General features: G+C 31.9%; 1 protein-coding gene across 1 annotated transcript; it reads right to left on the bottom strand.

Annotated features, from left to right (window-relative positions):
- Window positions 1-846: 846 nt before the first annotated feature.
- On the bottom strand, window positions 847-26,189 carry LOC127701634 (protein PF3D7_1417600-like). The gene is made up of 10 exons (XM_052205615.1): window positions 22,806-26,189; window positions 18,453-18,600; window positions 14,814-15,005; window positions 14,303-14,411; window positions 13,750-13,823; window positions 12,041-12,234; window positions 10,795-10,878; window positions 7,955-8,036; window positions 1,915-2,030; window positions 847-1,324 (listed from the first exon to the last, which is right to left on the bottom strand). Exons 1-10 carry the CDS (start codon window positions 26,063-26,065, stop codon window positions 1,186-1,188), a joined length of 4,398 nt encoding a protein of 1,465 aa, XP_052061575.1. The 5' UTR covers window positions 26,066-26,189; the 3' UTR covers window positions 847-1,185.
- Window positions 26,190-26,399: the final 210 nt, after the last annotated feature.

Raw genomic sequence — 26,399 nt, forward strand, 5'->3', positions numbered from 1 at the left:
CTTCACCCTAACCTGAAATAGTAGCCTGGTAACTTTGAACAGTTATTACACTTGAAGTTGGGTTAAAGGTGGCTCAAGGTATAATAGCAGTATGTCAGAATTTTGAAAAAACAAGTGGAATAAAAGGGGCGAAAAGTGGGGACAGAAAAGCCAACGAGAAAGCAACCCGACACAATAAAAAAAACACAAAAGGTATATTAAGATCAATGCGTGGTCTTCTACAAAAACATGTGTCTTTAGCACATATCACGCTCCAGTAGTCTATCTTCAGGAATTTAATTTCAAATCGTCTTCTGTAGTTCTTAAACGACCAGCAATGTATCTGTCATGACTTTATCATAGCAGTTCATTCCTAAGATATTTCAGTGATCAAATGGCTTTTCATACTGACAACGATATTTTATAATGCTGACGAAAACATTGTGCACATTATATGAACAATTCGTATGCAGCTCAACTTTTGTCGACAGGTTTTGTTTCAATAAAGATCACAAACAATCAACCTTCAGAAAAATTGGAAGTTTTCTACCAATAAACTCATTGACATTTTTGACACTCTATACTTATTTTTTGTTTGAACCGGCGATTCCTTACAAAGATATAACAGATCATGCTAGTTTTGTAAATAAAAACTTATTGGCTTTGTATGAATTAACCTTGCTCAACCATTCAATCGACATAGAACATTTTGAATAGTTATAATTCATGACAGATTTCTTCTTTCATTAAACATGAATGGATATAATATTTTTATTCTATACCTTTCTGTTTGTTCATTATGTGGATAAGACAGCATCAATATTCATATTCGCAACTCGTATTGTAGAAATAAAAATGACAAGAATATTGTTTTCTATAAAAAGATTTTATCTGTTTTACAAAAGATGTCATTGAGATGTATAAATCATACAACACGAAAATATATCACTAAAATTGTTGAAAGACTCTGAATATAGAAAATAATTCACAATCATTAAAAATTTATAAATATTCATAAAAAATGGAATAAAGTTCATTTAAAAATGCTGCCCTTTCAAAAAATGGATCAAAAATAAGTATTTGAAAAAAATAGCTACAAAAATGTTGTAACAGATAGTTATAAAACACTTAATGAGTACAAAAGTTCATGCAACGATTATCAAAACCATAATGTCATGATTTTATTTCTATGTCACAATTTGTTGGTTAAAAGAACGGTTTGTAACAAGCACGTTCTACGCGAAACGATGATTTTATAGCGGTGTAAACTGACATGAACAATGCAGGGAAGGTTGTTAGGAAATATTTACATGGTTCGTCAATGATGTCTCTTGCCGACTGTGAACTGAAAATAAAAAATAACAAATAAAACAAAAGTGCTTAAAAGTTTTATCGTCCATGGCTGCATATTAACGATAAAAGTTTGAAATGAAGATAATAAAATCTTCATATAAAATATTTGCAATGATCTGCTAATTTGATTTAAGATTTATATTACCGACGGACCGATTTGTAAATTTTTCACGTACATTGTAACTATATTTAGCGAAATCGATTGGAAAGAATCATGATTGTTTGTATGATGAACACCTGAGATCATCCCCGGTTTTGTGTTGCTTAGTCTTTATATGTTGTATTGTGTATACTGTTGTTTGTCTTTCTTTTTTTGCCATGATTTATCAGTTTGTTTTTGACTTATGGGTTTGAATGTCCCTTTGCTATCTTTCGCCTTTCCCTTTTTAAAATTAAAATTACTGAATTTCAGATAAAATTTATCTATGACTATTAACCGGAATATGATTAAGGAAACTTTTATAAATCATTCTCCAATACAATTGTTTCTCTACGTCCAAATCTAGTGTGAACACCTTATTGTGTTAATAAATGTAATTTTGCCCGTAGAAACATACAGAATTGAACAAATAAAAAACTTACAGTTTGTCATAATGTAAGCAGCAGTTGTAAACAAATAAAACTAGTTCCACCAATGTGTTCTTGTATTGGCGGAAGGATCTCATCTCTTTCAAAACCACAAGATCAACAACTGACGTCTACAATATATCAAACAAACAAGAAACAAATTAAGAAAAGAACTGAAAGGAAATGTACTCAACCCCGAAAAGATTAAGCACGGTAAAGTGTTATCAACTCGAGCATCAGGAACAGAAAAATTGATAAACCAGTATAACAATATTTAATGTCTTTACTATGATATAGGTAAGACAAAATAAAAATAAAACAAAAGGGTTCACATTTTTAATCGATTTTACTGTGCTTATCTTGAAGGCTTTGGCCTATCAAAATATCAATTGCTCAAACAGTTTACCAAATTGCAGTTTGAATTCATCTCCGCAAACCGATCAACTGATAAAATATTTAAGCGTATTGCTTCAGTGAAAGGAGTGCAGTGAAATAAAAGTAATGCTTACCATCCAACTTCAATTATTTAATGTCTGTGTAATGAAATTGAAAAAAGAATAATTACCTACTATAGTATAAGGCACTGGTTTAAAAAGGTTTGACTTTGACATGAAAACTTCTATCCTAATGACATTTTATAATATCATGATTTATAATATCATGATTTCCTTGATAGAAGATTGCTGCTCACAAGGAAGCTATTAAACCAAGAGTTCCAAATGGTGAAGTTGAAGTCATCCCTTCGTAAATTTTACGGACGCCATCACGAGTTGGTTGACCGTTATGGAATAACCGTTTCACAGATGATATCGGATATGTTCCTTATGTCGTAACTACAATACCCTTCCCTTTTCACGAATGTGACTTACCGAATTAGACTATTTACCGGATTTGTAATAACATAAGCAACTCGACGGGTGCCACATGTGGAGCAGGATCTGCTTACCCTTCCGGAGCACCTGAGATCACCCCCAGTTTTTGGTGGGGTTCGTGTTGCTTAGTCTTTAGTTTTCTATGTTGTGTCATCTGTACTATTATTTGTCTGTTTGTCTTTTTATTTGTGGCCATGACGTTGTCAGTTTGTTTTCGATCTATGAGTTTGACTGTCCCTCTGGTATCTTTCGTCCCTCTTTTATAAATAATTAGTTCTTACAATTGGTGAGTCAATAACTTATTGCTTTGTTTTCTAACAGGAAATTATTGTGTAATTGTAATTAGGATATTTTCTTCCTATAACAATTACTGATCTGCTGGCATTAAAGGGAAATAACTTGTATTCACTCATGGTAAAAAAACAATTAATCAAAGATACCATGATAATGATTTTGTACGCCAGACACAAGTTTTGTCGACAGAAGACTCACCATTGAGACTAGAATAAAACAAATTGAAATGTCAAATTAAGTACGAAGTTGAAAAGCATTGAGGAAACAAAGTCTGAAAGATTTTGCCAAATACTGCTTATAAAAAATCTAATCCTCGGGGGATAGAAAATCCTTAGTATTTTGAACAATTCAATTTTTGCAAAACAGTTTTAATTTATAATTTTGACCATATCAATGATAATTCATGTCAACACAGAATTGCTGACTACTGGGCTGGTGATACCTTCTTAATTTACAGAGGAGTCTGTATGATTTATACAACTTTGATTGTGTCACATAATATGTTTTCAACAGCTTTTTTCAAAATTTTAATCATCTTAAAAATAGATTAATAGTTTATTAATCATGGAAAAAATGTTTAGAACAAAATACTTATAAAATGTCAATATGAAGGAAGTTGATAGTTGACAGAATAAAATTGTGCTGATTATAATGTGACTTATTTCCCTTTATAACTAGCAGATTAGTAATTGTATATAAAAAAAATATCCAAGTTACAATTCCGCAATAACTTCTTGTTAGAAAACAAAGCTACAAATTATTAATCAACAAAACAATGTTTTGAACTAGTTATTTATAAAATTTATTTAGGATAGAAGTTTTCATGTCAAAGTTAGACTGCTTTAAAAAGGTCTAACTTTGACATGAAAACTCATATTATACTAAGTCATTAATTTATTTGAAATTTAGGACATCGACAATATTTAGCTGACGTTGGATGGTAAGTATAACCTTCTTTTCACTGCAATCACTTCACACTAAGTATTAGATACAATACAAAGGTAACAAAGAAACAGGCCGGTAACAACCGTTGCCGGATAGTTTTTCTGCACGAGTAGTCAGGTCAAGGTCCGAGGCGATAGCCGAGGACCTTGACCTGACTACAAGTGCAGACAAACTATACGGCAGGTTGTTTCCGGCCTGTTTTTTTTGTTACCTTTGTTTTGTATCTGACTTGTACGACGTTTCAAGAAGGAAGAAGTACATTTTGCATTTAGAAGAGGTAGCAAAACTAAAGATATTAGAAACTTAAATGGCCATATACCAGTTAATGTAAGTTACAGTTTAAACTCAATTTTTTTTCTCACTTCCCTTCAGCCGAGAATTTTTTCTCAAAAAATTCAAAAATCTAATAACTTTATAAAAAGAACCATTTCAAGTTAAAGGTGAATGTTATACACATTTGAGACTTTTTGAAATGCAACTTCGCAAGTAAGTAATGTATAAAAAAGATTTCAGAGGTAAGCAAGCTACCATTTGCTTTTATTGGGGGGGGGGGGGATTAAAATAAATTTAAAATAGGCTTCATCCTTTTTTTGTTGAAAAAATGCAGGATGTGCCATGTCCATGTCTTGTTAATATATATATATATATATATAGGCATATGTTTTGGATTAAAAAAAAAATGTTCATGCTTATAGGTTTTTATATGTCTCTGATAGTGTTGATCAGGATTAAACACGTGTCACTATATGATCCAATCAGAGCTTACCGTCCAAAATTGATGACATAAGTTGAATGATTTTCTTTACGATTTGCTGCATATTTGAACATGTATTACACGGACTCTTTTTATTTATAGGATCAATCGTGCATTGGTGAGTTGATAGGGATTTTATCTTTAGATTAGATTTGATTTTTATATATATATTTCCTGTCTTTTTATTGAAACATAAACGTTGGTACCAGCATTTCTTTCAGCATTGTCCAGAATACTATTCATGTCCATATATTGAAAAAAAAATACATTTACGGACCCACCATTTAGCTTCAAAAGGGGGTATGTTCTTTTCTGAGTAAGAAAATTATTTAGTTTTTCAACGCTATCGCCCAAATATTTTTTTTTTCGAAATCAGCACTATTATATACGGTATTCGGAAAATCAGGAGCCAGAACATTATTTTTAGTGTCATCTGCTTGACCATTATATATTTTTTCTCATAAAATTGGGGATCAAAATGTGTTTTACGATTTGCTGCATATTTGAACATGTATTACACGGACACTTTTTATTTATAGGATCAATCGTGCATTGGTGAGTTGATAGGGATTTTATCTTTTGATTAGATTTGATTTTTATATATATATTTCCTGTCTTTTATTGAAATATAAACGTTGGTACCAGGATTTCTTTCAGAATTGTCCAGAATACTATTCATGTCCATATATTGAAAAAAAAAATACATTTACGGACCCACCATTTAGCTTCAAAAGGGGGTATGTTCTTTTCTGAGTAAGAAAATTATTTAGTTTTTCAACGCTATCGCCCAAATATTTTTTTTTTCGAAATCAGCACTATTATATACGGTATCCGGAAAATCAGGAGCCAGAACATTATTTTCAGTGTCATCTGCTTGACCTTTATATATTTTTTCTCATAAAATTGGGGATCAAAATGTGTTTTTTTTAGGAAAAAACCATAACCGGCCTTTTGAAGTTAAATGGTCAACCCCTTAGTGTACTAATATGAATAGTTACTGGAATTGTTTGAAAAAAATATAGTTATTGATGCTAACGTAAATATTTTTTATTAAAAAGACAGGAAATATGTCGGTGAAACAAAAAATTCAAATCTAGTTGAAATTTACAGTGCCCATGAACTCACTGATCATGCACGAGTGATTCTATTCATAAAAAGTGTCCGTGTAACAACTAAAATTAGAATATAGCAAAGTACTCTCGACCATTGAAATTGTAGAATTGGATGCCTCTTAATTGTGAAGAATGAATGTAAATCATGTTCTTAGTTAGGGATTATCCTATTATTTGGGTCTATTTACAGTTCAAAACAAAGAGTTTCTATAAATGAGTTACAACTGCCCCGAAGCACATTTATCAGATTGAAAGGTTTTATCACAAAGTGATTGAAACTGACTAAAAGTTGAATTGTGAAACAAACAAAAATCTCAAAATAAGTTGAAGTTTACTGGTGCAGTAAAATTGGTACCGTGAATTTTATTATGAAAATATTAATAACTTCAAATTACTATAAAATTAAACATTACCAAAGCAATGCAAAAAAAAAAAAAAAATCTTTCAGATAAAAAAATAACCTAAATCTTTAGCTTTCCAAAACTTTGATTACTTGATCAGAGATTGGGGATAATTGTTATTTCCAATACAATTATTCCGATAAAAAACTGATAATCCCTTTCTTCATGATTAAGTACGAGCGTTAGCGAGTACTTATCATGAAGTAAGGGATTATCATTCTCTTACAAACTTAGAATATTGTAAAGTGCTCAAGGCTCAAATGATCTCTTGATTGGTTGTATTCAAGAATTAGTGTCTTTGTCAGTGCAATGTTTATAATTGATGCATGACTTCCTTTTTCGGCATTTCATTTATGGATTAGTTTTAGTGATGTAAGGACATTCTTATAATTTGGGAAATATTTAAAAAAAAATGCGTTATAGAAATTAGGTGACAACAGTCCAAAGAAAAGGTAGGAATTGTATATGTTTCCTGATTGTGAGTATGAATGTATATCGTGTAATATTTTATTGAGGAATTATCCTTTTTTTTATTTACAGTTTAAATAAATAACTATATTTGAGTTACAACTAATTTTATTTTCACAGCCAATATTTTGGTCCAGCTTCTTAAATCAAATACTATTTCATTATAACAAGGGAATGTTCAAATAAAATGCCTTTAAAAGTTTTAAATATATTCAAAACTTAAATTAAATTCCTTGTTTTTTAAAATCTTAACGGAATATTGGAAATAACTATTCTTCCCAACCGCTAGTCCAGTTATCAGAGTTTTGGAAAGCTAAAGATTTAGGTTGTTTTTGATTTTAAAACTTTTTTTTTCTTTTTTTGCATTGCTTTGATATTGTTTAATTTTTTAGTAATTTAAAGTTATTAATATTTTCATAATAACATTAAAGGTACCAGTTGTACTGCACCAGTAGACTTCAACTTATTTTGATTTTTTTGTTTCACAATTCAACTTTTAGTCATTTTCAATCACTGTGTGATAAATCCTTTCAACCTGATAAATGTGCTTCGGGGCAGTTGTAACTCATTTATAGAAACTCTTTGTTTTGAACTGTAAATACCCAAATAATAGGATAATCCCTTACTAAGAACACGATTTACATTCATTCTTCACAATTAAGAGGCATCAAATTCTACAATTTCATTGGTCGAGAGCACTTTGCTATATTCTAATGTACTGTTTTTCTATAGCTCTGCTGGGGGCAAAGTCGTACAACAACCTATCACGGAAGCAATTACTTGAAATATTTTACCAGTTGATCAGTTTGTGAAGATGAGTTCAAACTGCAATTGGTAAACTATTTGAGCAATTGGGAATAGTTTTTTTTCTGAACAATGGTAACGCGTATTGAAATAGTATTACTTCTCCTTAATCTAGAACTTCATTTTGGGCTATCTTGAAAACAAAATCTCAAAATGGAGAACATCTCTAAAAGAAAAGCCAAATCAAGACTCCCGAACTTGCAACAGAACGTATTATTCATTTTCGAAAAGTGAATAACGAAAAGTATATTAAAAAACATTATTTGTTCGTTGAATACGTATTTAAAGGGTTATGTCATTATCCATATATATGTATTAAAGTGTGCAAGGACATGTTACCACATGGTACAGTATAAGTTTAAATAGACATGTAAGTTAATATCTTGAAAAAAATTTGTAACTCACCCATTCACAAAACATGGCATTTTTACAGGCACTATTGATAATATCAATCATTGTCCAACCTGTCCCACCTGTCGTAGATGTACTGAAAAAGAAAGAAACACTTATTAGCATTTATAAAAATAGAAGGAATCATTTGGATAAAAAAAATCAATGTAGTGTATATTTTTTATCCTATATTGTAATAGGTAGTTAACTACGAGAAATATCTAAAAATTTATTGTTCTTGTTTAGTCAGAAATATCCTGAAATCAGTGATACTGGTAAGCATATAAATTAAAATACATTATTCAAAGAATACTCGTATGTTTCTTGTGAACAATTCTCAATCTTCAAATCTTTTCTAAAATAAGAATCGTACATGAACATATCTATTAAATTATCGACCTGAGTGCAACACAATTCTTGTGCTGGTATAAAAAAAAGGTCGACAGTTTGTCTTTAGAAATGCAAATTTCTTAAAACTAGCAATAATATTACAGTAATATTTACTGTTTGTGATAGAATAAATATCCAAACAAACATTTAGCAGCACTGAAGTATTCTACTACTGATTGATATGTATTAATTTGCTGTCTCAAGTTTCTCAAATCTGTCTTGATTAAAACTGAATAAATAGAGACGTGAGGTATACGTCAATGAGTCGGAAACCCAACAACAAAGATAACCAAATCATATCGAAAAGACAGTCTTTATAAATAGAAAGCAGTTCAATCTCGTAAATTGATGACCAGAAAAATCAAGACAACACACACAAGTAGGAAAACGCCTGAACTCCATAAGGAGCAAGACCAGGTGCATCGACAGGGTACGCGTCTCCTGCCAGTGCATCACCCACCATGTGAATCCACACATAAAAACTTGAAATTACGTTTTTATTCATTTCTTTATACAGTTATGCTAAAATGGTATTACGTAGGCATTCTCCAGTAAATATCTCAAGAACGGACTCCTCAGTGAATATACAGTCAAATGCATAGGAACTTATTCAAAACATTGATTGTATGCTTGAATGAAATACTGTGATTTCCCAGTCCAATTTTACATGTTTTTCACTCCTTTTGCGTCATATAACAATAGCTGTTTTCCAGACAACGAAGTTGCGTCAAATCGAATTGATGATACATATTAAAGGAAAAGATCGCTCACTCTAAGTCTGTTTTAGATTTCAAGTCAAGGTAAAATAAAAGAATAGCTAATCCATAAACTGAAATATCGAAAAATATTTTCTGATTGACTCACGACTAAACAAAAATAATTCACTGTTATATGCATTCGTGCTTTTATGTGTTGTTAGGTCATTTGCTGAATATATTCCGACATTCGAATTCTAAGAATAATTTTTCTTTAATATCACAACTTTTGAATACAAGCCTCCAGCTGGTTAGCAGCAAAGATTCAGCAGGATTTAGAAGTAACATGTGGTCATTTAGAAATAGTTCACATTTTGATCCTGTACTTAGTCATGCAATCAATATAAAAACAAGAAGATAGGATATGATTGCCAATGAGACAACACCCCATCAGAGACCAAATGACATAGAAGTTAACAATTATAGGTCACCGTACGGGCTTCAACGATGATCAAACCCATGCCACATAGCCAGCTATAAAAGACCCCGAAATGACTCATGTAAACAATTCAAATGAGAAAACTAACGGCCTGATTTATGTACAAAACAATGAACGTAATTCGAAAATACAAATATTAAGTCCATATGTATATCGTCATTGTATGTGTAAATGATCGCTCGTACCAAGTTAAGCTATCAAGTCCATATGTATATTGTCATTGTATGTGTAAATGATCGTTCGTACCAAGTCATGCTATCAAGTCCATACGTATATCGTCATAGTATGTGTAAATGATCGCTCGTACCAAGTCATGCTATCATGTCCATATGTATGTCGTCATTGTATGTGTAAATGATCGCTCGTACCAAGTCATGTTATCAAGTCCATACGTATATCGTCAATGTGTGTGTAAATGATCGTGCGAGGATAAATACTTTAAAAAAAACATTTAAATTGTTTTCGGTTGATATAAGTTCAAAATTTTTACGTACTTCCTAGTTATTTTTACTGTACAGTGATTTTTGTTTACCAATACTTCTAAAATATTATGATTGGAAAGGATCGTGTGAAATCTTTTCTTTTGACATTTGTATGAGTGATATGTTTTAGTAGTATTTTGACTCTCTAAACTTTTCCTTAAGCAAGCTGATCTGATCGGATATCTCGAAATTGATGAAAATATATTAATGATCAATCAGTATTACATGGTCAGCTGGAGGGATTTATTCGATTTAGAATGAGAGATTTATATTAGTCAGTCTATACATGGCTTCATTAATGACACAGCCGGTTTATCATACAGACGGAATCAATTGTCCAATTTCCCCCTTACAGTGTAAGGTCAAGACAAATAAATTTCCTTTATGTTGATAATGACTACATAATTATGTAAATAGAACTATAAATTACTAGAACGATGTCATTTCTTTGATAGTTAAGTTATCTGGAAACCATTTATGTATTTCAAAGTTCCCTTTGACAGAATGAAAAAGTAAATTTGCTAGCTCTCTTGCTATTTATTATATTTGATTTGATAAGTTCAAAATTGATTAAAATACTTGCGAAAATCGATAAACTACTGTCTTTGATATCAAATTCTACAATTTGTTCTAACGAATTTACATATGAAATCTCTGAATCAAACAAAAGAATTAGTAATCCTTCACAATTTGCCAAAATGCGAAAATCTGATCCTGAATTTTACTCCCTAAAGAGATTTTCGTATTTGTACAGAAATATCGAAAATGAGAAAATTCGAGATCACTCACCCTGATTTCATGTCACGCAGAACGTCGGATCCAGCAATTAACACAAACCGTAAACGTTTTTCATTGGCCCAGAAATAAGGATGTCTGAAATACAATGAAGTCGATTATCGCCACTAACATGTTTGTGTGCTCTTCATGTGGTTAAATATGGTTAAATTGAATCTAAACCTTTAAAATAGTTCACAATATCGATGGTGTTCCGGGAAAAAAACATAAAAACGGATGAATAATTGTATGAACAGATATATAATGTCTTAGAAGGTTGTTTGCGAGAGAAAAAATCGGGAGACATTAAAATGAATGAGATGATATCAAGTGGAACAATACAACTTCTTTCATTTTCCCGAGCCGACCAGTTATTAGTCTGGTGCCTGTCGTATTTGACAAGTTTGACAATGTTTACATATTCCGAAAGGCATACTTCATATATACAGAGGGAACCAACCAAACAGCTAATTTGAGACATATGTATCAGAATGCGCGACACATTGATTTTTTTCGTAGAACAAAGAAACCCGTTATAATTCAAGAAAACACAGCGGCAATAAATCAGAAAAATTAAACATCTTATATACTGTGTATAATTGTGTTTAACATGACTTTCCGGTAAAGTTCTCAGGTGAAGATATAAACTTAATCATATTACCTGCGTGTATTTTGCCTTATTGGGGATAGTTTATCACTGAAATGCTAATCCAATTCAATTGGCTATTTGTTTTTTTTTAAAGATGAAGTAATACCAGATAAAAAAAACCAGACAGTTTACGATTCATGAAGTTATAATGAATGTTGCCTTATGACGTCATGGAAAAAATCTTTTAAGCTTTCTTGTCAAGATGAAAACATTTATATAACAACTCATAGATTTCATAGATGTTAATTTTGAACTTAATTTTAGGACCCACATTTTTTTGCGCTAAAAATTCCCGACTCGAAATTATGTTTGAACGTTACAGTTTTTTTTAGACAAATCTAATTTATGGTATATTTCGACCACCAAATATCGGTGAACATTCATGAACTTTGCAATTACCTATCAATTATATTCTGTTTTCGTAGTTCTTCAATTTTTTAGACCAAAAAGAGTCCTTAACGCTCCTTATTTTTTTACAGACTTAAAGCTATTTGAAAAACATGCTAAACTTTTGAAGAAACGATTGAAAAGAGGTGAACAGAACGATACAAGGACAGGAATAAAGGGTGAAGGCAAGAAATTCCAAAAAAATGCAGACAGAAAACAACTTACTTCAAGATCTGTTCCATGGATGGTCTTGTTGATGGTGGCATAACTAACATGTCATTTATAAGTCCGTTGACTTCATCGCTGATATAAGCCATTTTGGGCCAGTTTTGCTGGAGACTAACTTGTATTTCGAGATTTATTTCTCCATATGGATGATGTCCACCCGACAAGATGTAATGTAATATCATACCCGCTACCTTAAATTCAAACACCATATGATTATTAATCAATAACTATACTCTCCGTTTCATTACAGTCAATCAGAAATAACCATGACTATGTTAATCGAAAAAAACACAATAAGTAACATCACAGATGTAACTTATTTTAGGAGATTACCGTATATACAAAGCTGTTTTGTGTATACATATTTCTTTACATTTCCAAAATATTTGACTAAAACTGCAATATAAAATATCGACCCCTATATATATATATATCAACTAGAAAAAATCACTGACTGATGGTGGGCTACATAGACATTTTAAACTGAAAGAACTTGCAATGAATTATTTATCAAAATTTACAATGAGACAACTATCAACCAAAGGCTTTGCAAATGACATGGCTGTAAAAAACTCATCAGAGATACCAGGCATATAAGTTCGCATGTCGTCTACATCAAACTCATCAGTGGCGCTCGAATAAAAAAGTTGGAGAGTCAAATCAAACACGAAGATGAAGAGCATTGCAACCTAGAATTCCGAATGTGTATCTAAGTTCAATAAGTAGAAACATATAATATACTTTCATAATTGTGTTTTCAATGCTTTCTCTTATAGTTGGTGTGTTTCCCTCGGTTTTAGTTTGTAACCCGGATTTGTTTTTTCTCGATTTATGACTATTGAACAGCGGTATACTACTGTTGCCTTTATTAATCATGAAGAAGCTTGTGTCCACAGACATAACATATATGTTAACTGCTAAAAATGTGAAGTCAATTTATTAAAGAAAAATACTAAAAAATAGTACAAATATACCTCTTGACTATGAAGAAACGTGAAATTCCATGAAGGCTTGAAAAGGGTTATTGATGTTTTACATCTCAGTATTCAGTGATGCAATCCTGACATAACTTATAACATACTTTCTTAAATTGTCCGTTTAAGAAAGAATTTAGAAATTATTCAGAAACAAAGTTTCTAATCCCCTTAGGTAAAGTTGACCTTTAATGGGACATTCAAACAAAACAAACTGACAATAACATGGCAAAAAAAACAACCAAAAGACAATTAAAAGTATACAAAATACAACATACAACATAAAAATGAAGAAGAAAAAAACATTTTCAAATGTTTGCTCCAGATTCTGTGTTTCGGTCATGAAGAAGCAATGGCCATGCTGTGATGTTTGACTAATATTTGATATTTAAAAACAAATAATGAACGTCGATGAAAACAAAGAAAACGACAACGATGACGGATACAAAGAACTTGTAAAGAGACAAGAATAATCATGTTGAAAGCAATGATGGATTCTTTTTAAGGATATTAGGATGACTATCACGTTTCTGATGTAAATGCATAAATTCGCCAAAAAACCGTTTGACAATAAAACATCTTAACTTATGTAAAGATAATAATTCTATGTTGATCCCTTTAATTTATATCTTGACGTATATACCTGACAATTTCCTTTCATTCTGTAATCAGTTCTTAAAGATTAAATCAATTCTGAGTTTTACTCTATAAATGAAAAAACAATGTATTTACCTGGATATCTGATTTCAATGAGTAAGGTTCGGTTTCTGTTATAACTTCCGAAGGACTCCAACACGCCCTATCATCTATATGAAAATTAAATACCGTGTCACAAAAACAGGTTAAACTTTTTAAAAATACTTTCTAAAGCAAAATAAAGCAACAAAAAATATCGAAATTAACGTTATAACATTGTTACTTTGAAGGGATATGTGTTTGATTAAATCTTTGGGAAATATGACTTGTAAAAAGATTATGTACTCTAGGTTGATGATAAGGCACATTCTTTGTCTGCTTCAAAGTAACTAGAAAAAAGAACATGACCTTTTTTAGCCCAAGGTTTCAGTGATAGGAGTCACTTTTAGTGTCACCATTCATATCAGTGATACAAGTGAGATTTAGATTCCACTATTTGTGATGTTTGTAGATGTAGACAAAGTATAACTATATATAAACATGCTATTTTATATTTCGTCATTAAATGATTTAGATACAGTAAGATAAACAACTTGGAAATATAACAAACAGATTCTATTTAGTTATTTCTAAGATGCTTGATACTTACGTTCTACTGCTGTAAGACCCATGAATTTTCCTTTGGCTGTCTCTGGTTTTAGAAAGCTATATTCACTCAACATCAATTTACCCTCTACATCAACAACTATATTAGAAGGCTGTAATGTAGCAAATAATATAAAAAACATAACAAATGTAGCAGTTTTTCGTAGTGTTTAGAATATATTATTGTAATGTGACGAGGTAATTTTTTAAAAATACCGTTAGAAACTCCAGTAAATTGTTGTCACTGAAAATATAGTTAAACTATGTGGTTCTTTTTTCATGTGTGGTAATGTTTTTATCGTTGATGGAAGACTAACACTAGTTTTATTCTGCACAGAGTCATGTCAGATGGATTAACATGAGGAAAAATGGGGAAAAAAATATGGAAAATAAATGACGATTACATTCTTAATTTGGAATGGACAATATTTTATGTTACCAAAGCTACTTGGTACTTATATACCAATATTTCTCACATTTGTTCAATGTAACAGTGTAGTGTGAAATAACCATACCATCATGTTACCGTGCTGCAAGCCGAGTCCCTCGTGTATAGATGAAAGGCCTTTTAGGAACTGCCAGGCGAGTTTGTTGACAACCATTGGGTCTGATCGACTATCTGATTTCAATATAGACAGGTATTCACTGAGAGAATATTCTGGCAAATTCATGGCGACGTAGCATCGACCACTTTCGAACGCAAATGTCTGTAAAATATTGAAAGACAGTTCTGATATGAAAAAATAAAACTCTTAGGAAGATAATCAATTTATAAATAATGATTCAACACTGAAAAAGAATACAAAATATTGAAATCACTACTTAAAAAAAGAAAATCAAAAGATTTACTTATAGTTATTAACTATTTGTAATTTTTAGAGGGCGTTTCAATGATGAATGGAACACAAACGTTTCCAATGCTACACCTGCATAGTTGTACGGTTTTAAATGTCAGCAAGTTGAGCAATTGGAACGTTGGGGATACCATGAGAACATTTCATTAGTTGAGCCAGTTTTGGTTAGTCTGTCAGATACCATTTTGGTTGTTTTTATATTTCTTAACAATTTTCAAACTATAGTTATGAGTGTACCTGATGAACGTTTGACACATAAAAGCACTTCGCACGAAATAAGTATGTGCGAAGCTTTAATAAAAATAAAGTTCTAAATATTTTAATTTCGTTTTTCTAATTGTAATCACATTTGAACATCTGAGCATCTGCAGATGTCAGGGAAATGTTCACTTTTGTACGACATAATAATTATCCAATTTCAAAATTATTCGTATTTCGTCAAAATCGTATCTTGATTTTTTTATCCACTTAGTGTCATGAAAACATTCTGTAAAATTTCATTGACTGCAGAAACAAATACTTCGTGATTTCATGTTAATAATCACATATTGTTTTTATTACAATATCAAAAATATGTTTCTGTAGAATCTGTTGCTGACATTACGAAAGAATTCTGATTCGTCCACCATATAATTCAATTAGTGAGGGTTAAAATAATACGGAAATGGTCATACAGCGTATCGGATATAAATTTCATTTGCACTACACATGAAGCAGGGAAGAAATGATCTTTAATCCTAGATTTTCTTCTCGTTTCTGTGCCGCGTACAAATAAATGTTTTTTCGTTTCTTCGTTTTCCATTTAAATTATACATACCATTTTGTTATCATTGACAGCTTCAGAAATTTAACACATTAAAACAACACAGATATCAAAAACAAATTCTTAAAAGTCTACGAACTAATGAAATGAAAAACATGATTTAAGTGTCAAATACAAAATTGAAGGAACAAAACATGCAAACAATGTTTTATTTGATCATCGAAGAATGCAGAAGCAATATCCTGTTTATGTAAAACTAACAACTTTTAAATGAGATAGCTCATAATACGTAAATCATCTGTCCTCTTCCCATATTTGTAATATTACAGGAAATATATGACTAAAAATGTCTCTATATCTTCAGTCAATGAAAAAACCAGTAAGACACAATGGGAATATCGGAAAGACTTCTTTTAGAAATGAAGTTGAAATTAACCACTGTACAGGACCAATTCGTATTTTAAATTTAGTAAATTACCTGGTTATAGCGAATGCATTAACATTACTTTTTCACACCATGCATAACTGCTTTTATTTCTGACTCCATTTTTTAATTTTAATTGTTCACACCATTTAAGCGATCGATAATAAGTATTTAAAATCTCAAAATAACAACATGAAAAACATTTACTAAACTTACAAAAATTCAATAAATTCTGCAACTGTCAAGCAACAATGTAAAGGAAGAAAATAGAACAACGTTTAATTTGATTATCAATGAATCCTTTGTTAGCAATATTGTTTTCTGTAAAATTAAAATCTTTAATATGAATGTTAGTGCTTATTATATAAATCATTTTCCTCTTCCCTTTCTTGTAATATTTTAGGAAATATATGACTGAAAATATGTACTTTATGTTAAGTCAGTGAGGAAAGCAATTAGACACAATGGGAACATCCGAATGGCTTTTGGGAAATGGAATCGAAATAATGATGGATGGATTAATAACACGACAGTGTCCGGAGAGAGGTGAGGAAATGAAAGATGGCAATTTCTGAAACTCGATTACATTTTCAATTAGAAAATGAGACGTATGCTATCTCAATCGTGATAAAACGAGTTTACATTTTGGCAGTAATTCATTTTAGCCTTGCATGATGTCATTTGGCGTAAATATACAAAAACATGCATAAATAAAAAAAAGTAATGTCCGTTTATTCGAATGCTTTTAGACATTAAATATAATTTCTTAGATAAACCTACTACAAAGTCAAGATCCTCGCCAGTGATTATCTTATGTCATATCTTAATGTGACTTTTTTTTTATTGGGAAAATTTAGTTTTGATCGGTTGATGTCGTCCTATTAACTTATTACCAACATTTAAAGCCTTTAAACTAACTTCGAAAATCAAAATGAAGTAGTCAATGCAGTTTTTTTAATAGATAACACTTGCCGTTGAAAGCATCAATAGTAAATGTAAATAGCACCACAGTTCTTTAATTCAGATAATGAAAGGATTTTGTTATTGTCTGCCGGAACAGAAGTTGTCTAATCCCAATTTATTGTCTTCGCTCTTTACTTATTGTTTTGATTTTACAGTACAGTGTGTGACTTTTGCGATCAGCTACTGTGATATTAACATTATACGTAAATGTCTATTGACTATAACATAAACGATGAAATAGAACTGACACCCTTTTAAAAAATGTGGCTGAAATGGCATTACATTATGGTGATTTAGAAAAGTCCTTGTCAGAAATCAGATTCTAATCGCCTGATAGTATACAAATCGTACACGTATAGAAACAACAACGTTTACATATGCTAGAACTAACATGCAATAATAAATGATTATAAATGAATAATTTCCTCATGTTGCACAAAATAATGTAGCAAAAAGAAACAGCTGTACTTTGAGAACATGGTGCTTATTTCAAACAGACAAACAAATATGTGTTCAAACATAGAAATGTTTTGAATTTGAACCTCAAAATTAGTTACTATTTAAACATAGCAACGCTTTAAAAGTGTTTTATGTATGACTTTTTGCATGAAATTCATATGCTCCAAACATAAATGCGTTACCCTAATGCGAACAAGTGATTGGTCTTTATATTCAAATAGTGCAAAAAAATATGATCAAATTTACAGTTTGCTTTACAGGTTTTTAGTTTTAGAAGAGCATAGGCTTACATTTTCTAACTTTATAAAGTAACAATGTTGGTCATAAAAAAATCTTCAATGAGTCATGCAGTACGAGCATTATCATTTATATGAAAAGTTTACTTTAAAAGTTATTCTCACAGTAATCGAGTTGTAACCCTTGATTTTTATGCAACTAAATTTTTAAAATCGATTCGGAAATTTAGTTGCACAAAATAAGCTACAACAACTGCTTGGCCGTTGTGTTTCATTAACAGATGATGCCAAATGATATACTCCACGTTATCTTTACAACCGAAATAAAACGGGTCAAAATTGTTCGTGATTTGTAAATAACGGGAAGATGTTCAAATAGGTATTTCCAATGTCTTAAGTGACAACACAATGATAGTGGTGTCAAACTGCATGTTATATGTTACTGTGCAACCTACCCGATACTTAACAAGAAAGTAATGTGAGTTTCGAGGTGAAGTAATACTTCTAAGAATGTCCGAGTTGATAGTCCGAGATGTCATATCTATAATATGAACCAGAACTTCTGATCCGTCGGTAAGAAAACCAAGTACTGCATTTGTATCCCTGAAAAAAATGAAGACTGTTTTTAAGATCTTTTATATAATCCTGTCTACTGTCTACTGTTTTGATCTCAGACTGTCGATTTCATTAATATTTTTTCGTCAAAAACATTACTAGAAACCTATTCCAAATTAAAACAAGGAAAACTCATAAATAAAATTCATAGATTCATATTCTTTATAAAACAGTATAAGACCAAAATTAAATGCCAAGTACATTTATATTGTGGACCGAACGTCAACCATTATAACGTCAATTAACCCTGATCTTTTTTAAAACAACTTGTTTGTCAATAAGGAATCGATTCCTAAGTTATTTTACTTTTTTCTACTGAAACAGTTTCAAAATATTTCAAATTCCGATTTACATTTTCTTAAATTTTACTGACTCTGTATTCCGTTTCTGGGTCTAGAATGTTAACGAAAGTTGTTGAACGATAATGGTATCTTTTTACAACTGTTTTGAAATAGAAATCTGATCAGATAATGAAAATACGAATATGCGTATGCAATATTGTACCAGTATACTCAACAGAATGAAAAGATTTGTATGAATATAAAGCACTGCATAGTATTTTTGTTCGACAAAGTCAAATAGTTTAACTGCTATCATTTGTTCATTTTACATCTTCTTTTCGTTGGCATTGTCGGATTGCTTTTGAAAAAAAGCAGACTTTCGGAGAACTTTTCATATTAATCAGTTCTAAATTTTTAAACACTGCTTTTCTTTGAAGAATCAAGCAATTGTTCATAAATGAATGTGTTTTTATTACTTAGCAAACAAAGCAGCATATAGAATTAATTTCTTCGACACATTTCTTTAGAATATTGACAATTGACCAATTGACCGGGTTGAATATGAATTTAAAATCCAGTAGAGTTATATCTTATATTTTATTTTGGAACTTTTAATAAAAGTGGGGTTTTTTATCTATGGCATATTACGGTTTATTGTGTGTCATTGCTTTTAGTCCAATAAACACTTGAATCCATTAAATAGTCAAACTTCTTGTGATATTTACTTGACTGAACCCAGTTTCGCACATGCTTTTATTACCATCTTTATTCTTATGATGTATTATTTCTATTTTACTGCTCAAAGTTTCGTTTTGACTCAAAAGGTATCGACATAATTCCCATCTGTATATACATCCTTGTCTGACATAGATTAGCAAGTAAAGTTATTTGAATTCAAATTTCAAAAATATCATCGATAACGCTAATGAATTTATAACAAATTACTTATCAAACATTCCTTAAATTCCCTTAAATACTATGCAATAGAGAGCGTTAGGTTTCTCGTCTTTATGACAAAGGCTAGTAAAACTTTCTATGACAGCTTTAAATTTCGCGCATAGGACATCAATAATATTTTGAGAATCAATAAGGGCATTTTATTCACTTCTTGGATAAATAGAAAAAAGAATGTGGACACATTGCTTTGATGATTTTCCAGCAAATACATTTTACATTCATTAAAAAATCATGATTGATACTCATTAAAAATGCTAAAGATTAAATTAAAGCTCTTTTATATATTTTTTTTCATTTGGTAACAATATCAATATAAAATGATGGCAGATTTATGGAGGGATGTCTTTCGTGGTCAATTAACTGATTCCCGATTAAATGGAAGTCAATTCAAATAACATGTCAAATGAGAAAATGATATACACACAGAAGGTAGGAATTGTTATGACGATTTCGTCACATGATATTGTAAATTAAATATAACGTTCCTTTTAAGTCATATTTGTTATAACAAATGGGTTCTTTTCCGTTTTAAAATTGACAGAAGCCAACGAATTTATTCAGTTGATAAATCTTAAGTTGTTTACAATATTTCAGCATGATGACGACAACATTAATTACGCGGGACTGAATCCACTATAAGACATCAATTATAAAACGCCAAATTAAGTACCAGATTATATATTGTGTTAAAATTTAAAAGTGAATCCAGTAAAAGCAAATTTAACAATAAACGTGTGGGTAAAAAAGTTACAAAAGACAAGTTTAATACTTGTCCTACAGCGTGGGTAATAGGTTTGATGTTTAAAGTTCCATTAAACTGTTATACTATTTCTTCAACTGTTACTTTTATCCTGGTGATATTTTTATTTTACAAACAGCAGATAAAATACAACAATTATACATGTTTAAAGATTTATGCGTTGACATTCAAATTAAATTAATGCCTTTTTCACAAGATAAATTAAATCTATAAATCAAATTATAGAAAATGCAAAATGTCAGTGAGTTCTAGAATGAACGATATACTAGAAATGATAAGAATTTGAAACTTTTTTTTACCAGATGTGGATAAATTAAAATCATATAAATGTTTGCCTTACCTGTTTATTGTTTAATTTTTAGCAGAAATCAGGCTGTTGGTTTCTCTCGTTTGAATTGTTTCACATTATGTCATACTGGTGCATTTTACGACTATTATAGTATTTATTTGTGCGTTTCTCTGTGCTGAGTGTTCTTGCGTTTGTTTGTGCTGTATTTCTGTCAAGTAGTGTTGTCATTTTAGCGATATTTTTTAATATTGTCATATAAGCGGGAGGTTTGGCTAGCCATAAAACCAGGTTCGACCCATCATTTTTTCTTAAAATGCCCTGTACCAAGTCAGGAATATGGCAGTTGTTATCAAATAGTTCGTTTCTATGTATGTTGGCGTTTGTTTTTGTTGCACTTCAGTGTTTCTGTTGTTCCGTTGTTTTCCTCTTATAGTTGATGTGTTTCCTTCGGTTTTAGTTTGTAACCCGGATTTGTTTCTCTCAATCGAGTTATGACTTTTGAACAGCAGTATACTACTGTTGCCTTTATTTATATGGTTATATAACTTTATAGGTTTTGCTGACGGCCGTATGGTGACCTGTAGATGCTTACATCCACGACCTTTGGGTCTTTGGTAGACAGTTGACTCATTGGAAATCATACAACATCTCTATATATTTATATGCTCACTTTTCCCTGTTTTGACAAAATTCTCGATATCTATTAATAGTTTGACGACAGCAACTCCCTATGTATGTATGCCAACTTGCAGTGTACCGGCATTATTAATGCGGACAGTCACTATTCCAGTTGTTATTGTTGCGCTAGATTAAAGTCCCTTGAGTATTGTAAACAAACTTGACAACGTCATGTACAGTAACTGCGGGAAATTTGACTAAAACGGGTCTCATTAATTATGATATACATAAATTAAAAAGGTCTTCAACATTATTTTACAAGTTGTAAGGTCGACTACAAATTCATCAGCGGGATACTTTCGTCATGTAACGAATTACAGGGTTAAAGGTAAAGAAATGGGATCGGCGCCCCCATACAAGATTTTTGTTTATAGCTCTCCTATATGGATACATTCGTCATGTAACGACTTACAGGGTTAAATGTAAAGAAATAGGATCAGCCCCTAATACAAGATGGTTGTTTATAGATCACATATGTATCAAAAATCGTTGCGCTCACTCGACAAAAATCGCTGCGCTCACTCGACAAAAAGCTTCATATTGTGATCGCAGCTGATATTTTACAAAATCAATATGCAGACAACCTGATAATCGATTTATTGGGTTGTATTTGTGTATGTGCATGATAGAACAAAGTGTTTTTCTTCGTTTAATGAATTATGATGGCGGTGATAAGTCTGGGTCAAAATTATTAAGGCCGGGTCAACGTATTTGACGTCACAAAGCCGTGATATGTAATTTTATTAAGAACTGAGTGAAACAGAGAGCGGTACGACCGATAAATGTCTGTATACTCCTTAATTCTTTGCATTACCAATATTATCATACTGTCCAGTGTCTTTGACAATTCAAGCCTTGTGAATTAAAGGCGCAAAAACAAAAACGTTAATCCTCTAAATATGGATAAAGTACAAGGTGGTGTGTATAAGTCAGAGCGATTCTATAATTCCTTCTGTTTGTTTTACTTTCAAAAACTAGTTTGACTTTTTTTTGGAATAAATGTCGACAGTAAGATAATTGATGACATCACCTTAGAGTAAATTTTGAAGATTCTAAAGCTTTAATTTTGCATTTTGTTAACTGATGTGATAATTAAATTGCACAATTAAATGATTTAACCTCTTTTGTTATATCTATAAGTTGAAAAATATCGGTGATTCTGTTTTTGGTGTCTTTCAGTGCTGTACTTCGAGAAATTAATGTTCTAACAAAATAATATCATACATACGAGTAAGGAAAAAGATATTTCTCATTGTTAACCGGGATCAAAATGCTGTCCAACCGTTTCATGCACGTTGCTGGTAGGTTTCTTATTTCCATCAGCTTCTGTCGCCATCTCATGCTCCTTTGTATCCATGGTTGAATGGTATTGTGTTCATGTGCATATTTGTGTGGATGACATAATCCGTTATCTTGCACACCTGTCTGGAGTACCATTGGTGAACGATTTTCGGTACTTGTACTCTGCATATGATTTTTGGTCTGGATATTCTGAATTTGTTGTGCTAATTGGTACCTATATTTCTCACAGAGTGTAGGTTCGTACACTGGTTTTTTTATATGATTCATAGTGCCAGCATCTGTAGCATATTCTTGAGCAAGGAGGTAAGGGTACGGTTCGTCGTTATCTGATCTTGTGATAACAGCTTGATTTGCAGGTGGTGTTGTATCTGGTGTAAAATTATACAAATCAGGAATGTTGTCGTCTTGTAAATTGTCGGCTATGTTACTCGTTGCATCAATTGCCACGTTTAATTTGTGTTCGTTCAATTGAACAATATCATTAACCGTTTGTTGTTCATTGGTACACTGGAAAGTAGTTTTTAAATCCGATACGAATGAGCGTTCTAGTTCATGTTCTGAAATTCCAAGACAAGAAGCATAGTAAGGAATGTCGTGGAAATACAACGACCCATATACCGGTCCTCTCTTTCGAACTTCATTGTATTGCTTTTGCAATTGGTAACTTGCCAATTTCTTAATATCACTAAAGCCAAAGTCGAAAGTGTCCCTGTCATTGTCTTCAGTAGAAGAGTTATCATGAAAACCAGGGAAAATATTAGTTTGATTGGAGCTAAATTGACGTGGTTGTTGTTCCTCAGGTTCTCCTCTAAGTCTAGATGGATACCATACATCTTCATCAGCAATATCTAAATTTGCTACATTTCTAAGAATACTTTCACCTAGATCACAGTTTTTGTCTGAACAGGTGTTGTTACTGGTCATCCTTGAGCTCTCATCGTTGCCTCTTTTGGAAATTGGCCCTAGTGGTTTAACAACAGCAATACTATTGACATCGAATTCTTTCTCTGCCATTTTTGATTTCGTTTCTACCCTATTGAGATTATTTGAACTTAAATACCAATTCTCTGTTTCATCTGCATTGGCCTGTCCATTTAAACAGTTTCTTGACAACTTATAGCTATCTGTTCTAGTACAATTCAAGTTATTTTTCGTTGCCTCGTTCAAATGTTGATTGTTCGAGTCAACAAGCGATCGGTCGCTTTTATTTTCATTCTGCGTGCTAGCCATTGCACAATTACTGAGGCTAGTGAAAAATGTAGTAGCATTTGGCTGAGAAATATTATTGGTAGTATTGGTATCACTTACAGCGATATTTGGATTGGTAGCCTTTGTATGATCATCTTTCTTTATATTCTTCTCGGAAGCCTTTGCTAATGGATTCGTTTGGGGTTCTGTTTGTTGCCATGGCATTGGGTAATTCGGTATTAATGTGTCAATTTTGTTAGAATACTTCATTTTATCTAAAGACACCGACAAAGGTGAACCTCCATTGAACTTTCTATTATCGACAATATGTGGTCCAGGTTTAGACATCATATTGAATGAATCGTTTCTCAGCCAATTTTTGACAGCTTCTGATTCGCCAAAGTTCTCAGGGCTTGGTTCTGTTTGTATATGATTTGTTGGGTTCATATAATGATGAGCGTTATGAGTATTGGTCTTTCTGTTGTTATATATACTTTGTCCGATGTTCATATATTGAGGAGCGTTATCATTATTGGACTTTATATTGTTAACTTCATCAACCACTGGTTGAGCCTTATTCTTATAACTGACATTTTTTAAATTCGGATCACAAAATTCTGCCGATTTTGTTTCAGCTCTTATGCTTCTCAGTCCTTGATTTTCATGGTTGATATCAGATATACATTCACTCTGTGCAGGCTGTGTCGTGTATATACGTTTTCCATTGTACGATTTAGAATTCTCCGTCTTAGTTGTTGTTGTCGTCATGTTTTGCCTGTTTTTACCTACTTGCATCTTGACTTGATCGTCTGTATTGCTGAAATGTGGAACTCCATTTTCATATAGAAGGGGCACAAAGTCTCTATTTTGCCAATACGTCATCTGTGCTTTGGAAAAGGTATATTTTGCAGTGTCTAGCGCAGATTCTATTGCTTTCTCTTTCTCGTCTGTAGTAACAAAACCAAAATCAATGCAGGTATTCGATAGACCGAGGACATCTCTATTCATTTCCCCTGTATTTCGAACTGCTTCTGTCGAATTTTGATAAGAAGTACCTGGTGTATTTTCAACAATTAGGTCCAGCGTTTCCAATGTCTGATTGTCATCATTATTGCTGTCTGAATAAGAACTGTACCTTTCAAGTTCAGTTGGTGTTGAACTAGTACTTCTTGCTGTCCATTCGTCAGGACACTCCTCAGGACACCATTCATCAATCATAGGACTATTAGATTCGTTTGACTTTCGCCTTTGCTCAATTGGTGAATTTCTTTTGGACGACGTCTTTGGGTCTAGACTTGGAAAATCATCTTCATAATCGCCTCTTTTGTATTTGTGTTTTTCTTTAAGACTGCCATGTACTGTCACGCTGACTTCACAGTCGTTTGCCAAACTGTTTACTGGTTTCTCCTTACAATGTTTAGTGAATATTTGACTCCTCGCTACATCAGCCCAACGCTTACTGCCTTTTTGTTGGTCAATTGCGTTTGATTGAAGTTTCTTGCTAGGTTTTATATCTTGACTGTCAGTTTCTAATGTACTTGTATCAGGTCGTGAATTAGCTTTCCTGGTTTGCACAGTGACCCATTTGTCATTTTGTGTTTCTGACTGAGTTTCATTTGTTCCGTAATTACTTTGAGCAGACACCTCATCTAAGAAGTTTTTTGACTTAGCATAGCGACGCGATTTGGATGTTCTAGCATTTTCAGTCACATTTTCGTATTTCAGGTTCCTTTTTTCTTCTTTATGGTGAAAGTCTGAATTTTTTCCATTGCATTGAATCACTTCTGTATCCTTTGTCTTAGAATGGAGGATTTCAGTATGTTTTTCGATTAATTGATCTCTATTTTCATTACCTATCTCATCGCAATTCATTTTCTCAACGTCGCCGTTGCATTTTGTTTTCACTGCTTGTAATTTGTTACGTCGCTGTTTCTTTCTTTCGCGTTTCTTAATTTTCTTATTTCTCTCTCTTTCTTCCTCTTCAAGAAGTTCAGCCATCTTTTTGTCTCGATGCTGTTTCTGTACATCATTGAAGCTTTCCCAAAATTTGTTCCAAATTCCTCTTCCGTTCTCAAAATCAACACAAATCTTTTTGTTGAACTGATCCCGTATGTAACTATAACATGCAATTTTTGAGTGGTTCTTTTCAATCCATGTTCTACCATCTGAGGTCTGACTTGCACAGATTATTGGAAAAAAGCAGGAAATAAGAAGCTCGTAATCTTTCCTGTTGGTATCAGAATGCAATTTTAGTGCTTTTAAACAAAGCTCAAAACCACGTGACTTTATGTATTGCTGAACATATCTTTCATCGATAAAATCTGGATTTCTG

This window comes from Mytilus californianus, unplaced genomic scaffold (assembly GCF_021869535.1).
Source record: "Mytilus californianus isolate M0D057914Y unplaced genomic scaffold, xbMytCali1.0.p SCAF_5, whole genome shotgun sequence".
Classification (NCBI taxonomy): Eukaryota; Metazoa; Mollusca; class Bivalvia; order Mytilida; family Mytilidae; genus Mytilus; species Mytilus californianus.